Below are 17010 nucleotides of genomic sequence, written 5' to 3'. Positions count from 1 at the left end.
CGTATTCCTTTAAGTTTCATAAAGTGATCCAATATGTATATTTATTTAATGACTTATTGAATTTCAATAAATAAATGCCATCTCAATCAAGTTTTGGACAAGAAGCTCTTATTTTTCTAGTTACACTAATGTAAAAAGCAATCATCAAACATGTGTTGATGTTAATGTAGTGGAAAAAAGAAAACAAAGACAGTACTGAAGCACAAATGTTCAATTCCACTCTTAGTGTTTTTATGGATTTTACATGAAAGTCTATAAAATACACAGAACAAGAGAGAATAGTACAAAAAACATTTTTTTATTACCTGGAGATTCACTTGCCAGTGCCCTGCTAATGGTTTTGATCTCAGAGGCAAATGGCAAACCATCAGGAAGCATCTCAGCAGCATTTGTCAGAATATCCATTGATGGCCTGAGGAAAATTGTAACAAAAATGTTTATATAACCCAGACTACCATATAAGACAATCAAGGAAGAGTAAGTTAGACTTATCATTGTTTAGACTAGAAAAATTGTAGAGTACACAACAATTTTCTTTCTTTGGCTAATCTTTAAAGGAACACTTACATCTCAAAAACATGAGGATGAGTAATGAAGGCGAACATCCCAAGGGTGGCGTCGATAGTGTCTTCTCGTGAAGCATTCAAGCTCCATGGCATGCCTCTTGTTGCTCCCTTCATCACAATATTCAGATCAGGATTTGAAAACAACACATGGGCTGTCTCTGTCAGGTCTGCTGTGGTCGGAGGGACAGAGATGGCTCTGAACATGGCTGGGTAGTCGATTTGAAACATATCAATGATGTCATTCATGGGGTCTCTTGTCATGATCAGTGACAGGTCGCGTTTCCGCCTGCTCCTCATTTCATGGTTGCCGCTGGACATTGGGGGTAGACCACTAGTGCCAACAAACTGGTGAAACGCTGCCAACATGTTTCCAACCAGCTCTTCGTACATTGCAGTTTCCACACCCACACTCACTCTGGTCAGGATAGCTAATGGAAGTCTGACGATTTCATATGTCTTGGAAAGAGCCTGACTCAGCATTTCCAGTCCAAATGTTTCAGTTGAGGCTAGCCACATGGACATCTCATACACATGCTCCACCATCAAGTAAGTGCTGTTTGTTGCCAGGAAGTGTTCCATGGCCTGGTACACCACAGGCAAATGTCCAAAAGCCCTTGTATCGACAATCAGTTTAATTATATTTTCTATTGTGTCAGCAAAAAAGGCCAAATTAACTCCAGAAGCATTCCCTGACACTTCGGGGAAGATGTCATTCAAAGTGATGTTTGCAGAGGTTAGGAAGATCACTGCTGCCTCTTCAATGAGCTCCTGGGATGAGCTGCTACTTTCAGTGAGATGGTAGTTGACCAGAACGTGCCTCAGTGCTTTGAACACAGGTTCAATGTAGGACTGAAGGAAAGGAGCCACATCAAGCAATTCATCTGAAAGCTGTCTGATGGAAACCAAACTGTGGAAAGAAGACATTTAATGAATGTCAAAATGTAAATACATTTGCATAATATAATAACATTTTGTTTTATTCTAATTCTTTATTGCAATGATTCCCAAAACCTTTCTTTTTTCCTTTTCAGATTTGGAAGAAAAAGACATTTCCAATCTCACCCTTCATCCTCAGGAACAGATTTAAGAGATGTAACTCATGTAGTTAGACCTGTTTGATTCCCTGGGATACTCAGATTATGATCCCTATTCCCATGCCCGGCTCATTAATGGTGCCGACATAAAATGAGAAATCAATTTTAAGAGAAGAAGGCTAAGCTACTATCTATTCAGACCTGCCTGTTTTCAGTCAGACCAGCGTTAAATTAATCAATTCGAATGCAAATGTGACCACTTCAGTTCCCTGTGTAATTATGTATGAATCAAATAGGTTTCAGTGGTGCTTTGTGGATAATGTGGTCACAGCAAATTAAGTATTAGGTTCATGATGAGTTCATGTAAGCTGCAGGTGAAATTGTCTCGAAAGGTCTATGCTCTAAACAGAATTCAATGGAAATGTTTTCTTTTGTCGCTGTTGTACAGCACATCATTTAATGATCAAGGACGACCTGATCCAATCTCAGGTTTCAGTCCAGAGTCCTGATTACGGCACTTTTAATTAATCATTAAAAGTGTTTGACAAAACTCTGGTTCCCAATATTTGCCATTGATCTGTCTCTGATTATATATCCCACTTCCCCAGTGATATTAGTTTTGCACAGACAGTTTTTTACAAGTACAGCCTGCTTTTATTAGCACAGTTTGAGAAACTGTATGAAAGCTTATGTACATTATTTTGGTGATAAAATCACCAATTTTCAGCTTAGAAATTAAGCTTTTTTCATTCTTTGCAATAGCTTTCAGAATAGGAGAGAAGCTGCAGCAATTCCCTCTGCCATGAGTCATGTGACCTGCTCTGTCTGATGCGCTTAGACATCTCACACAGCTTTTTAACACCATCCTTTAACTTCCCAATCATTCAAAGCAGCACATGTTTTGTGGAGCACAGAAAAGACAATACTGTGATCCTTCTAAACAAGGTAAATCATGTCCAGATGAAGGAAATGAAAGTTGTAAATAAATGGTATAAGGTGGTTGAGGTTGATCACATGGGCTGACTAACTTCTATGCATAGTATGATTTTGGATTGGACTTATGTAAAAAAATATCACTGTCATATATTTCATGGCTAAATAAAGATAATTACTAAATAACCTTCAATATCCTGCAAAGAGTACCTTCATGACCATTTATTATTTTGATTGTTTTCAAAGGAGAGCATCTTTGTTAGAGCATGATAAACTAGAATCACATTGAATTATATAACAAGGTGAATAAAGTCATGTCTAAAAAGAGAGGGAACATGCTAATATTAGATGAACACTAAAGCAAATATGATCAGGATATGAGTTCATTATTCACTGTGGGTTTAGAAACAAATGCACATTATAGAAAACATGTTAAGTTACATTACAGCAGCTATTTTAATTGAACTAACCCATGTTAGAGTAGTATATTGAGTCTGACCTACACAAACCCCAGTTGGGACAAAAATATCTGACACTATAAGCAGAAAAGGGAACTTAGGAAAGAACTGGAGAGACTGCTGCATCTGGAAGCTAGCAAGTGAGTGAACTGTAATACTGATGAAACATGGTGTATAATTTTACAGCATTTTAAAGCTGCTGCGTTGTAGTTAACGAATATGGCTTTATTAGCTTCAGTGAAGTGTTGCGCTGCAATTATGTACTGGCTGATGACGAAAATAACTGGGATTGGTGTTTGATGCAGTAGTACCCAATCAAACTGTCCTCAAACTGGTTGGTTAAATCCCATAAGGGTTGTTTCTATTGAAAAAAAAAATTAGCAACATCATGCTCCTTTTTTTTCATTCTATGTTTTTGTCTTTTAAGCCATTTACCATGGGAAAATTGCTTGGGTTTCCTGGAGACCTAAATAGACCACTAAGTTAATTTGATAAGATTTACTGTCATAACAGCTCTTAGTGAGTTGAATAATTATCACCAGATTCAACACTAACACATTGGTTAGTGATTTTCTTCCTTGAGAGCACCCAAATTATAACAAGAGTAAAGAGCACATCGTGTTAGGAACAACATAATCCAATTGTGGCTGACCTGCTTTGCAACTGCATGTCCTGGAGCAGCCTGTACCAGTGTATGTGTCCCTCGTAGCTCAAATGCATGCCTGTAAGCTGCAGGAACTGGCTGGAGAGAGTCTTGATGAACTGTTGTATCACATCTGTGCGGTTAATGCTGACGTGATAGAGAGATTGTAATGTTTTGACAATCCTGCCAGCTGCCAAGCTCACACTTATTGGTTCCATGCCCATGTGCTGTGTAGAAGCATGCAGGAGAAAAAGAGTGTAAGAATCAAAACTGTTTATTTCCTAAGTGACAACACTGCCACCAAGTGTTGAAACAGTTTTTAATTCCAAGAAATCACTTTTATTTATCTTTTTTACAAACATTTGTAGTTTGCATTTTAATTTGCCATGCTCCTACTCACACTCATGTTCAGGTGGGACAAGTCGGTGATTGCTGCTGCGTAGGCATCCAAAACAGGCTGCAGGCTGATGTTGCACCACACAGCAAATGTGGAAAGGTTTACCCCTGCTGCCTCTGCAACAGGCTCCCAGGCTGTAAGGGCGTTGCTGCAGTTCAGTGTGCCACTTGCCTAAAAAGACAAAAAAGGAAAAAAAAAATCTTATATCATGTTCCATACAATGTTCTAATGACCGGCTGAAAAAAGAACATTGTGCCAAAAACACAAAAGACTGCAGGGTGGGGGTAAGAAGGGGAAGATCCAAATATCTCTTCTTTTGAGGTTTAGAAAGAACAAGGGGTAATTCTCCCACAGGTATCTGTTTTTCATTGTGTTAATCTTATACGCCCACATAAACACTGTATAAATCACAAACACTGAAGTGTTATATAGTCTCTCTTCCATGTCTAGACTCTGAAGGTATTCATGTGTTCTGCAAGATAAGACACATACTTTTCTCTGCTGCATGATGGTTTTTATATGATAGGGAAATTAATTAGGATGGCTCTTTTTAAAATAATTTTATAAGATAATTTGATGAGGAAATGTGCAGATTCAAACAAAAACACCAAGGAACATAGTAACACCAACTTTCTCTTGCTGTTAAAAAATTAAAATTTTACACAGCAACTGAGGGAAATTCTAATTATGGAAGAGCAGAATTAGTATTCTGGCAGACGCTCTGACATAAAAAGTTAAAAAGCACACTCGGATCTCAGCAGTAGGTTGGTAAAGCTTAAAGTTTATATGTCATTTGCTTATCCTCAATACCTACTTTTACAGGTATGAAATTAGGAAAATGATAATCTGCAAAGTTCATACCAACCATGAATCAATTTGTACTAGCCAGGGGAACTATTTTTACTCACTCTGACAACCACATAGCAAGTTAGAGTTATTTTCCATAACCCACTCAATGTGAAAAATGTGGTTGTAGGACTCCAACAAACATCACCTTATGGCCAACAGTTACTTTAGTTTGACCTTGAATAATTTGCTATTTTTTAATGAGAGTAATCCAAAGTTTTTAGGTAATAGTAGAGAATGTGATTTGATTGTATACCCCATGGGATAAATTGTCATATCTCTAGACAAATTGTCATAAAAATTAACATTTTATAACAATAAAAATCTAAAAAGATGAACCATAGCTTCATACGCAGCTCCGCTAGATTCTCATCTCCCTTCAGGATGCCATCTGGAATTTCTCCCATACAGTTAAATTTTTCTGGTTGAACTTCAACTGGGTCAATCAGTGAACAGAAGGTGTTATGAAGCAGCGGAAGTGAACAAAGCCATTCAGTTTATGTTGGCAATGATTTCAAATATTGAGCAATTTAAGTCAGAGGAAGAGAAGGGTTTAAGACATTATATTGCTGGCGAAGTCATAGTGGCGCTAAGGGGTTGGTTTTTATGTAAAAATATGCAGCTATGAGGAAATACTGAATTTATATGCCAGTGCTTGACTATGTGGGCACAAAATGCAGGCAAAAAAGAGCAAAATAAAATGTTTCTCTTTCAGAGCCACATGTGAAATATAAATTATTATGATACTATTATTTTGAATGTTCTTTTTCCTTAAAAAATAGGCAACAATACCAGTGCACAAAACAGAAACACTTTTGAAATCTTACTTTTTACCTGGAGAGTAAAATTTTCACAAATATATGTAGTGTGAATAATTTATCAATAAATTCCTGCTTGCATGCAACATCAGCTATTCTGTATTCTGAAAATTAGTAATTTGGACTGTTTACCACTAAAGTCATACCCACATTATATTCCAGTATGACAATACTGTCTGTCTCAAACCTTGTTGAGATAAGTACATCTGCAGATGCCTATTCAAGTAGTTAGAACATACAGATTAAGTTATAAAAAAACCAAGATAGTTTTGATACATCAATCAGATATCTAGAAGTTGTTGAAAAAACAAGACATGAGACAAGGATAAGAAACGGCTCTTGCCAAATGCAACAATGCATGACAGCTGGTGTGATAGCTTCGTTGTCCACCTCAAACGCAGACATGTAGACTACTATAACAAAAGGAAACTGCAAATGATTGTGAATGATGACTGAAAAGAAAGCTGACTGACCTGCTGGGCTGCTTGAAGAGTCCCTTGAATGGCAAACTGTATTCCTTCTGAGAGCTCAGACATGTTGAGATGACTAGTGTTCACAGCCAGTCCAATGTCTCTCATCAGGGCAATCAGGGGCATCTGAAGGCTTTGTAGCATTACTGAGAAGAAGAAAAGGTGAAACTAACAAATGCAAATTACCTCTATAAGCTAACTGAAAAATGTACAGACACTGTTCCTTTATGCATTTTAATTTGAGATTAATGAAGATCAGATAATGTGTAGGAACACTGATGCATAATTGAGATAGTACTGCCGTTTTCTTCATTTTCTCTTAGATTAAATATGACTACCTCTATCAAAGTACCTACATCACATAACTTCTGTCTTTTTTTTGTCATTTTACTTTGTATAAACATAGCTGGTGTCAGTCAGATCAGGTCAGGACTCACAGAAAATGAGACAATGTTACAGAACAAAACAGCCTTATCTGAGCCTTTCTGATACTAACTTTTGCTGACATGCAGATCAAATAATGAAAAAGTTTGAAAAGTTTCAAATCTCGGTGCAATTTCTGATAAGAATATATTTTGGGATGAGGCAGTTTTGAAAGTCAAAACACCACTGGTGATCCCAAGGGAGAGCTCCTCAAAGGAGATGGAAATGCACCTTCAGGTGCTTTGAGTAGAAAAGTTATCTCACCTGTCTTTACTTTTAATTGCTTTCTAAAAGTTTACCAAAACCCTTCATTTATATGTGCTTTCACAAAAGCATATGTGTCTAAAGGTTAACTTGTAACTAAATAAAACAATACAAAAAATACATAGAGATATATGGAGCAATGCCAAATCAAACTCTCTCTTTTGTCTTCTTTTTACCAGTGTTGAAATAGTTTTTTTAAACAAGGGAGAACAGATCAGTTGGAAAACAACCTCTGGAGTGTACTTCAATCTTTAGTGAGATTTGAGCTAAATATCAACACAAAATTTGCACTTAAAGTTGTACATTTTCAAAGGAGACTATAAAATACAAATTAGTTAAATAAAACTGGTGTATCAAGTGAGCATTAAAAAAAGATTACGGGCAAAATTGCCCGTCAAAGCTCACACAATCACATGTTTTGACCATGTGCTTGTTTGCCTGTCTAGCGGCAAAAACCATAATGTAACACACTATAATTTAGAAAAAATGGCTAAGGTAGATAGAGTTGCCTATCTACTTTAGCCATTTTTTGTGAATAGTTTTGTGAATAACATAGATGTTTAAAATATCAAAATAAGGCTTAGAGGCAAGATTGCATACTCTTGGTACAATTGCAAATTTACATGACTTGCACAATGTGTGTCTTATTCCTTTTAGCTATTAGACTTAGAGAGAGACTTAGACTTGACTTTATTGATCCCTTGGGAAGACTCCCTCAGGAAATTATAGTTACCAGCAGCTCACAGGCAAAAATGTGGCACACAGTAAGCATACACAAAAGAATACAAAAAAATGCAAATTAAATACAAGGTACACAGTAAATATAATAAGAATATAAATACAAAACAAAGAATATAAATACAACACAAAAAACATTTAAACATGCTTCATCTAGATGAGTCAGCGGTTTGCCTGTAAGACTTTTTTTTTGTGTGTCTGTTGTGTCTCTTGGTTGTCTCACCATTCTCCGCTTGCATGCTCTTCACCACAGCTTCAGTCAGTTTTTCAAAAACAGGCATGACAGATGAGATGTTGCCCCATATTTCTTCTCCTTCGAAAGTTGACAGCAGGCCTTCCAGCATCTGTTTAAGGCTGGTGCAGAAGAAAATAAAATTTAAATTAAGGCAACTTTATCTGTCTGTTAACTGAGGGAGAAAAAAATGCATAATTTGACACAATCAGTTTATGATTTTACGCAACTTGAAAACACCAGGTAATTATTTCTTATATCTATTTATATTGCTCTGAATAATTGCGCTTACTTGTCCCATGTGTTTTGATCTGCATTCCCAGTCATCACCTGCTCCAAAACAGGAACAATAAGGCTGAAAATGTCTGAAGACATTGAAGGTGGGCCTTCTATTACAAGTTGCAAGAACATTCCCACAGGTTTAGCCAGCTGTTATTGAAACAAACGCACACAATTAGCCATAACTTTATTACTTTTGTTGCAAAGGTTCTGACACTACATGTATGAGAGCACATAAACTGCACCTTGCCAATAAGAGCTGGTAAAGTTTGCATTGACGCTCCCTCAAAACTCTCCCAGAGACTCATGTTGCCTGAAATTATATGGAACATTTTGTCAACTTAAATTTGTAATGCTCAATATGCAAACAAATGTCAGAAATCATCAGGATTTAGCATGACGTCTCCCCAATAACTACACGAAGATGCTGACTTACCTTGGCCAGGGTTCAAGATGTAGTCTGTTATCTTAATGAGGACAGATATGTAGTATTGTGCTGTTGAGTTTGGAGGCAGGAAGCTCTTGATGGCCTTCATCTCATTCAATATTCTTGAAAACAAAGCAAAATACAACAGTGCTATCCATTTTAGTCTTCCTCTTGTAAATGTTAAAATTTTCTTTTCAACTACTTTTTTCTGGTTTGTTTTTTCTAATCAAAATGTTCTCATATTTTTTCAACTGTGAAAACAAGAACTGTGATAATTTTACTCCATGAGAATTTAGCAAAAGCAACACCATTACTCACATTTGATTCCACAGATCTGGCCCACTGGATGTAGATGCACTCTCAAAGTATGTAGTGAGCAGTTTGACCATTGGCAGCAGATATTCTGCAAAGTCTTTTAGTATTGTTTGTTGGATAACTTTCTCAACTCTCTCCAGGATGAGTAGGGAGATGTTCCGTGATGAGGCAAAACTCATCTCTTTGTCAGTAATAAGAGTTAGAGAACCTTCCACAATTCCCAAAATGTCTTGCTGCTCAGCAGGTGAAGGGGGCCCCATGACTGGACCAGGGATCTGCAGGGCTCTGTGGATGCCAGTGAGGATCGACGCTATAAAGACATCGCTCTGTAATTCACCTGGTTGCTCTGCGATTCTTATGGCATTGTTGAAAGCCTCTGTGATGTTGGTTATTGTCAAGAGGAATGCTGCCACATCTTCGTCTATCAAAGGAGCAACGGTCTGCAGCAGGAGATTTAGGTCTCTCACAGAGGTGGAAAACGTAGTTGAAGAGTTTCCCCACTGGAGCATGCTAGAAAGGAGGAATGGGACGTTTGGCTGTTTTATCCATCTCTCAATGACGTCAAGGTTGAGTTTGATTTGAAACTGAATAGAGTGCAGCTGGTTCACGCCTGGAATGTTATCCTGAAGCTCCATCATGGTGGTTGTGTAGTTCAACAGGTGGCGAATGATCTCAATCGTTGTTTGTCCAATGACACTCAAGTCTGCACCATCCAATGGGTACTGCAGGTTGTTCGTCAGAAACTCAATCTTCTCACTGACATACAAGGAGAACTCAATCTGAGACAACTGGGCTGCCACTTGAATCTTTGTGACATGGAAAAAGTCACGTAGGAACCTTGAGACTGAACTGTTTCTGGTGATCATTTCCAGCTTCGTCAAATACCAATCCATAAGCTCCAGGAAGACTTTCTGCGTACGAAGTGGGTCCTCCATTGAGGTAGTATTTAAGCGGTTAAATGGTTCCATGTCAGTGACCAGCTGTATCAGTTGCTCCACCATTGTGATTTCCATAATGATGTCTGAATTGTTCTGTTGGTTCAGTTCAAGTATCATCTTGATATTGGTCAAGATAGTTTCCAAGGTTTGCACAATAGCAGTGTCAGAATCAGAGCTGAAGTCCACTTGGTTGAAATCTCTAAGATTTTTTGTGACAACATCTGAGATGAAAAACAGGAGGGTTGCTTCATTTTGGAGAGCTGGTGTGATTGCCAGAAAGCTGCTAATGTCATTTATCAATCCGAGAAAACAGTCCGTTGTCATTGTCAGGTTTCTCTCTTGTCCAGAACACGTTTTGTCAATATCAGTGAAAATGTTCACCATCTTTACTACCAGATCTGTCAGGTTGGAAGCTCCAGCAAGTGTTGCAATTTCATGAAGATCGGACCCAGTTAGGTTTGACTGTTCCAGAATATTCTTGAGACTAGATGTTGTGATGTTTTGCATCTCCGTGACTAATTTCATGAAATAAAGAGTCTGTTTGAATGTTTCTACATGGGCTGTATCATTCGGTGACAGCATGAGCGAAAAGACTATTGTGCTAAATTCTTCCAGCTCCTGGCTCCAGGGGACATTGTTGGCCAGTGTTATTGTGACAGTTGTATCGCCACCCACTGCAAGCATAAATTCTATCACGTTATCAAGTAAGGTAAAGATTTCTGAAATTCCTTCCAAGCAATTCTTGCCTTCTTCACATTTGGGAACCAAATTCTGCAGAGCTTTAAACTTCTGTAGAAAGTGAGTGACATTTTCCTGAACATTGGGCGGGAGGAAAGCCACCAACCTCTGAATGATAAGGTCCTGGGCAACATCTGGTCCAACCTGAGAGAGACCCTGGGGGTTGTCAGGGTTGAGTAAGTTAAGAAGGTCCATGAAGGCTCCCTGAAGGTCAGTGACTTGTGCAGCAGTTAGTTGGCCATTGGTTGACAGAAGATGCTCTATTTTTTGCTGTCTGAAGAGAGAAGTTACAATCTCTTGAAACTGGCGTAGGTATCCAAGAATTATGTTGGTTGGGTCACCATCTGGAGAATCAGCTAGAGTTTGCAGAAGCTTCACGACATCAAGGATGACTTCATCAAAGGACTGATTGTTGAAACCGTACATTGCCTCTTTGAGGAAGGCAGCATCTTCAGGTTTAATAGAAACTGAATATGTTAGCAGACTATGTCTCAAGATGTCAGAGAAAGAAAGTGTCAGATTACTCTCCAAAGACAAGAACTCCATAATTAAGTGCTCCAGTCCTTTCATTGCTAAGTCGGTTTCTTGGGAGGTAAATAGCTGGGGGTTGAGCTTGATTATCTGTAAGACTGCATTAAGAACTGTGGAGGCATTAACTGGAGCACTGTTGAAGAGCAGAGGCTGGAGTGGTTTAAGACCTGCGGATTCTAACAAATCACTGATGAGCCTACCTATGACGGCAGGGTCTGAGATATTTTGGTTAGGCAGAGCAATGATTGTTTGGACAAAGCCATCCAGGTCCAGAACCAACTTAATGAAATAGGTAGAGAGTGCATCTCCCGCTTCAATCGTATGTTTTAAATACGTGGCTGTCAGATTTTTGTAGACTTCCCCATACACATGCTGCAGCAGACTCACTGTTCCTCTTAAAGCACTATAAGAGTTGGATAGAAAATAAGAACAAAAATTAAGATTAGCTATGTTAATGTAACAACTACAATAATTAAGCAAGAAAACAGTATAAAAATCAATGTGGAAAGCGAAAAGGTCATAGAAGAACAAGTTCAAACAGATTTGTCAGCTGCCACAACAACCACCTTCATGTGCTCTCCACACTGTGGATGTGGGATGATTTTTATTATATGTTCTTATGTATTTTTACATCAAAAATGATGTACTGTCCTTTACTCTAATTGTAAAACCAGCTATGAGAATTTCTAATTAAATAATTAAAACTACAATCTTATTATTTTTAAATTTGTGAACTCAGTGATTCTTTATGTGTTAATTTACTACCTCACTAAATTCCACCAATCTTGAGAAAATGTTGGAGCTCAGTGAAAGAGAAATTCAAAAATGAGCAAAATAACAAAGTAAATCTTTAATATCTTGCTTATTAACCTTGGCAGAGGTTTGTACCTTAGAACTGTGCCTGCATGTGTTTGTGTTTTGCTTTTGTTTTTTGCCCCACGGGATGAGAAGTTTGTCCATTTATCTCATCCTGATACTGTCTAATATCTGTTATTTTATGTGACATTGTATTTTCCAACCAATAGGATTGACAATAAACATAGATGTAGCATTTGACAAAAGACCATTCCTCTAAGTAGCAGTGTTTGATAATTAATGCTTAAAAGCTCTTGAAGGTAAGTCAAGTCCACAGGGAGACAAAGTTCACATAATTACCTCATATAATGAATACAAATAGTTTTTGACACTTACTTCAGAAGGACATCTTCATTTGTTGACGTCACAGCATCCAATGCAGCTTTGACAAACTTCGACCACTCCAGGCCAGTGTCACAATGAAGGGCCATTGACTGGGCATTAACACAGCCTAAAAATAAAGTTAAAAAAAAGAGAAAAAGACACTTTTGTAGCAATATCTGGAAATACTTTTTTTTTTTATTGTCACTGGTAAACATCTATCAATTTCTGTATTTAGGAAAATTATCCTGGCCCACAGCAAACATAGGTTAGTTCAAAAGTATGCATATCATAGATGTATATTAGGAGTTGTTTTCAGTGGAAAACGATTAAGAAACTTTCCAGATCTCCTGGTAAATAATGTTCGGTTACATTAAAAATATTTTTATGTTATTCAGCCAAGTTCTTCTTCTTTTGCAGAGAATATTTTACTGAGTTTTTTTTAGTGGCTCAATCTATAACTGTGCACAGGACATAGAGTCAAATTGTGTTTATTTTTTCAAGTCCTTTATCTAACTTCTTGATAACAGAACAGAAGAAAAAAGACAAAAGAAAAGCAGCTGCACTTACAGTTTGGTGGGTCTTTTTCAACACCAGGTCTGTAGTTCAGAATCCAGTAAGTGATGTGGAAGAAATCCTTCATGCTGGGCCAGAAATCACTCTCCTCGAGCTCTTCTCCCAAGTTTTCCGATGACATGATGAGACTGCATAAAAAACAAAACCAAAGGCTCCTTCAGATTAGCAGTGAAAGTGCATTGTTTATTTGTAACATCATCATGGAAAGTGCCACAACTTTCCACGAGTCTTGTTTTTGGAGCTTTGTCAATATGACTTTTAAATTTATGAATTAGGAACAATTCCAGCTCATGGTCATTGTAATTTTAAAGTCTAAACAATATTCTGAACTGCTTTGTTTTTAGAGCAACTACAAAAACAAGTCCTGAAAGTGCACTGAAAAGACATTGTAAAACCTCAGTTGAAGTGTTTCCTTGAAGTCATGTGTGTGATGGCAAGAGATCCAGTTCAACCAGTAGTCTTGATTCAGCTGGGTTATGAATCTCTGCAAAAATTTTCCGAATTGCATGCTGGCATTGAACAAGTTGTTCCACTCAGAGAGCATCATGGGAAGTGTCAGGTTAAAGTCTTCTTGGCCTGTAAGGATGTAGTACACTTCTTTTGCCTGAAGGTAAAAATGTGACATTTTCAAACAAGATTCAAAATAGCAGTAGAAATTACACAATAAGAAGCATATTTAATACACTTTCCTCAAATCTTGAGAATTGAATTTTAAAAAAAATTATACAAATTATTTTAGAAGTTTCTAAAAATGTTGAGTGACGTATACCTTTTGCACTATAGGATCCCAGTCCACCAGCAAAGCCTGGTTCACTGCAGAGATGTTTTGACAGAACATAGATTTCCACACTTCTACCTTTACAGTCTTGAAGGACAGCAGCCACTCAAAGGGCTCAAAAGCTTCCTCACAATCCTCACGTTCCACCACCTTAAAAAATACAAGAAAAGTATATATTCCCACTTTTATGTGACTGGTAGCTATCATATCTACTGAAGAAAAGAACATAAGCTGAAAGTGTTGTTAGACAAACTGCAGGCTTCATAAGCCTGAGGAGTAAAAGTAAGACAAATATAGATGCAATGTACATTTATTAATTTACATTTATTCAGCAGAAGAGCAAACTATGTTGAATTAAAATAGAATAACCCTACCTCCTCAATGACTTCTACCACACTGTCTATTACCCGGCTAAACCAAGCTACTGCCTCGGACTGGTTCTTCTGCAGCATGTGATAGGTCATTTGTAGATTTTTTGCGTCTTCCAGGACATTGCTCATCACTTCTGTAAGTATAAGTAACAAATATATAACAATGAAACAACGGGTTGGCTGATAATGTATTCAATGGGAAAGTGTTATGTTATGTTAAGAAACTGATAGTAAAATATACATTTCCATATTTGTCCTTAATTTTAAGTCAGGATTATATTTCTTTTGTCAGTCCCCAAAGAAAGAGTGTATCCATGTGTGATTCAGCTCTCAGTTTCTCAACACAAAAAGCTATACATACTATTCAGAGATGTACAAGTCAATCAGAAAGGTCATTATTATTATAATAGGTGTGTTAATCTTTTCCTAATTGGACCAAGTCAGTTTTCACTTCATCGGTGTTTAATGAAAGTCTAAAAAGCCTTGTGTAGCATAATTATATTAAGAATTTGGAATAATCGTAAACTTGTTTCACATTCCTTTGGATTTCAAAGTTCTACTTCTATAACAGAAACTGCTGTGCATTTTTCTTTCCTATGTCTTATGGTTTTTAGAAGAAAAAGCAATTGGGCTAAAAGAAAACCCCACCAGCAGTATCGGCCTGGTAAAATGGGATGTATCATCATACAACTGTAACTGTTGAAGTGTATGGTATTTAAAACAAACAAACAAAAAAAAGGGGACAGTGCTATTAAGACATAAACATATTTTGTTTGTAGTCTTACTTTCTACAGTGAACAAAGTCACCCTTGCTGCCTCCATGGACTGAAAACTGGTTTTGAGAGCTCTCTGAACAACCTTGTCCAACTCGGGATCAATTTTTGCGATCTCCAGCAGCACTTGAGTGACTCCCATAAACCTGCCAAAGCAAAAAGTCGGACAGAGGTGAAATTAACTGTTTCTTTTGTACAAATATGCAACAGCAAAGACTGATTTTAATAAAGAAGTAATTCAAAACCTTCAAGGTTGAGAGGAGAGAGAATATTGAATCTACAGTGTATTTTTAGTAAATAGTAGATGAAAAGAATATCAAACACCTTTATAAGATGAAAAAAGTCCATATGAATAACAAAAAGAATCATTGAATAATTTATTGCTATTTCAGTGTCTTGCAATAAGAATAAATACTGCCATTTAACATAATATAATTCTATCAACTATGTGCCTATGAACCTTTCATTTTTGAGATGTTAAATAAATGACCGAAATTTGAAAATAGTTTATGAATCTTGAAATTAATGGTTGCATGTGAAGAAGACATGTCCTTGTACTTACAGCTCTGCTTCATTGCTTTGTGGTTCTGTGTCTATGCTGCGCTTTGACATGGAGACTTTCTGTTTCCTTGATGATGAATCTCCCATAAGACTTTGCACTTGTTGTCTCACAAAAGACACATCATCTGCTGCCACATGCTTTGTCCATGCTAGGAAAACCTTGGGTTTAAAATGTCACAAAGTTTCATTGACTTGTCAAGTGACTGCAGATGCAAAATAGCTTCCTCTACAATCTGGTACAGTGCACCAAATGGTGACATTTATGTTTGAGTAGAAAAGTGGCCCTTTCTAAATAAAGTGCATTATCGGAAGAGGAAATCCTACACATACTTTTTTAAGTAAAACAATTCCAGACTGAATTGTTTTACTAACATTAAACATTAAACTAATTTGTCTAAGTTTAATGTTTTCTACATTAAACTTAGACAAATTAGTCAAGCAAGATGTGTGATAAGTACAGAATGAGAATAACAATAAATAAATATATAAATACAAAAATACACTAAAATCTATGATCAGATATTCCATTTTCTAGCACTCTTAGAGCATGTGTTACATCAGAGAAGCACATCAAATGAGTTCATTTTTACTGTTTTAAGATCAAATAGACATAAAGTAAAAAGATATAAAGGTTAAGTGAATAGAAAGGTTAAAAGATGGACACATGAGAAGTGTAAAGGAAAAGGTGAATAGAAAAGTCCAACACTGGACACACCCATGAATACATGTTGCCAAATTTTCCAAGATCATCGGCATAAATTATGTTTTTGTTCCACATACTCAGGGTATGATACACAACTTACACCATTTCTGTTCTCAGGTCAGACCGATCAGGTTAAATGGGCTTCCGAAGAAAATAAGTTCATTTGGAAATTCAGTCTTTGCAGCAGTTGGCAACATAGACTATAATTAAAACTAATTGTCACAAATTTGATACTACAGATCATTGTGTCAGTTGTTCCTCATGGCAGTAAAATAAGAGCAGCCCGGCTGCCGTTATTACTGAACTGTGGGCTTTGCATTAGATAAAGAGAGATTTAAAAAAAAAAAAAAAAAAACACTGATGGCCGGTCTAACCATAGCAAACCTGAAAATGAAGCAGACATTTTTATTTTCTGCTCAAAAACTGAGAAAAGTTGTGAAATAACCTAGTACCAATGTGATTTGGTGGAAGCAATATATGCACATAATTACTTATGATAGCTGAAAATTAAGGACATACAAGCCATGTTTGTTGACATCTTGCAATCATGCATATTCCAATGACTGTTAATTAACTTCTAATTAAATGCACTCAAGTTTCCTGGTCTGTTACTGCCAGAACCGGAGTTGTCTGTTGTCAGCAGGGATTTTTTGCATACCACTGGGTATATTTAGCAGCATGACACAGCAACAAAAAAAGAGGACATAGAAAACAACATTCAGCAACTAAATCAATACTAATTTTCCACATTACCTTTGATTCTGATTAAAACACTTGAAATAACACCCTACCTCTTTTGCCACTTTGTCAGGAGAGATCCAACTCAGGACCATATCCAGAGTGCCTGTGCTGCATGCTGCTGTTAACCACATTGTGTTGTTGCTGTTGAAACACAAGTGAGAACGCACCATGTCTTTGTCCCACATGAGTCCTACAGCCTAGAATAGGAAGGACAGTTTATTGTATTCATTATTTGTTTATTTAGTGAGGAGTGACATAATAAATCCGCCCCCCAGATATTG

The 17010-nt window shown here is 37.0% G+C and overlaps 1 protein-coding gene across 1 annotated transcript in view; it reads right to left on the bottom strand.

The window, feature by feature from the left end:
- Positions 1 to 17010, bottom strand: part of abca12 (ATP-binding cassette, sub-family A (ABC1), member 12) — a 65899-nt gene that overhangs the window by 42297 nt on the left and 6592 nt on the right. The window contains exons 11-28 of the mRNA XM_055032055.1: positions 16780 to 16926; positions 15287 to 15444; positions 14737 to 14870; positions 13955 to 14085; positions 13572 to 13730; positions 13198 to 13406; positions 12797 to 12930; positions 12242 to 12356; positions 8847 to 11453; positions 8538 to 8650; positions 8347 to 8414; positions 8115 to 8251; positions 7814 to 7944; positions 6169 to 6311; positions 4035 to 4202; positions 3644 to 3861; positions 568 to 1473; positions 306 to 412 (exon numbers count right to left, since the gene is read on the bottom strand). Coding sequence (XP_054888030.1) covers positions 306 to 412; positions 568 to 1473; positions 3644 to 3861; positions 4035 to 4202; positions 6169 to 6311; positions 7814 to 7944; positions 8115 to 8251; positions 8347 to 8414; positions 8538 to 8650; positions 8847 to 11453; positions 12242 to 12356; positions 12797 to 12930; positions 13198 to 13406; positions 13572 to 13730; positions 13955 to 14085; positions 14737 to 14870; positions 15287 to 15444; positions 16780 to 16926 — 5785 coding nt within the window. The remainder of the gene's footprint in view (positions 1 to 305; positions 413 to 567; positions 1474 to 3643; positions 3862 to 4034; positions 4203 to 6168; positions 6312 to 7813; positions 7945 to 8114; positions 8252 to 8346; positions 8415 to 8537; positions 8651 to 8846; positions 11454 to 12241; positions 12357 to 12796; positions 12931 to 13197; positions 13407 to 13571; positions 13731 to 13954; positions 14086 to 14736; positions 14871 to 15286; positions 15445 to 16779; positions 16927 to 17010) is intronic.

This window comes from Poeciliopsis prolifica, unplaced genomic scaffold, assembly GCF_027474105.1.
Source record: "Poeciliopsis prolifica strain line A6 unplaced genomic scaffold, Auburn_PproV2 SCAFFOLD007, whole genome shotgun sequence".
NCBI classification, from domain to species: Eukaryota; Metazoa; Chordata; class Actinopteri; order Cyprinodontiformes; family Poeciliidae; genus Poeciliopsis; species Poeciliopsis prolifica.
The sequence above is the reverse complement of the archived record's forward strand: the minus strand, read 5'-3'. Positions and strand labels throughout refer to the sequence as shown.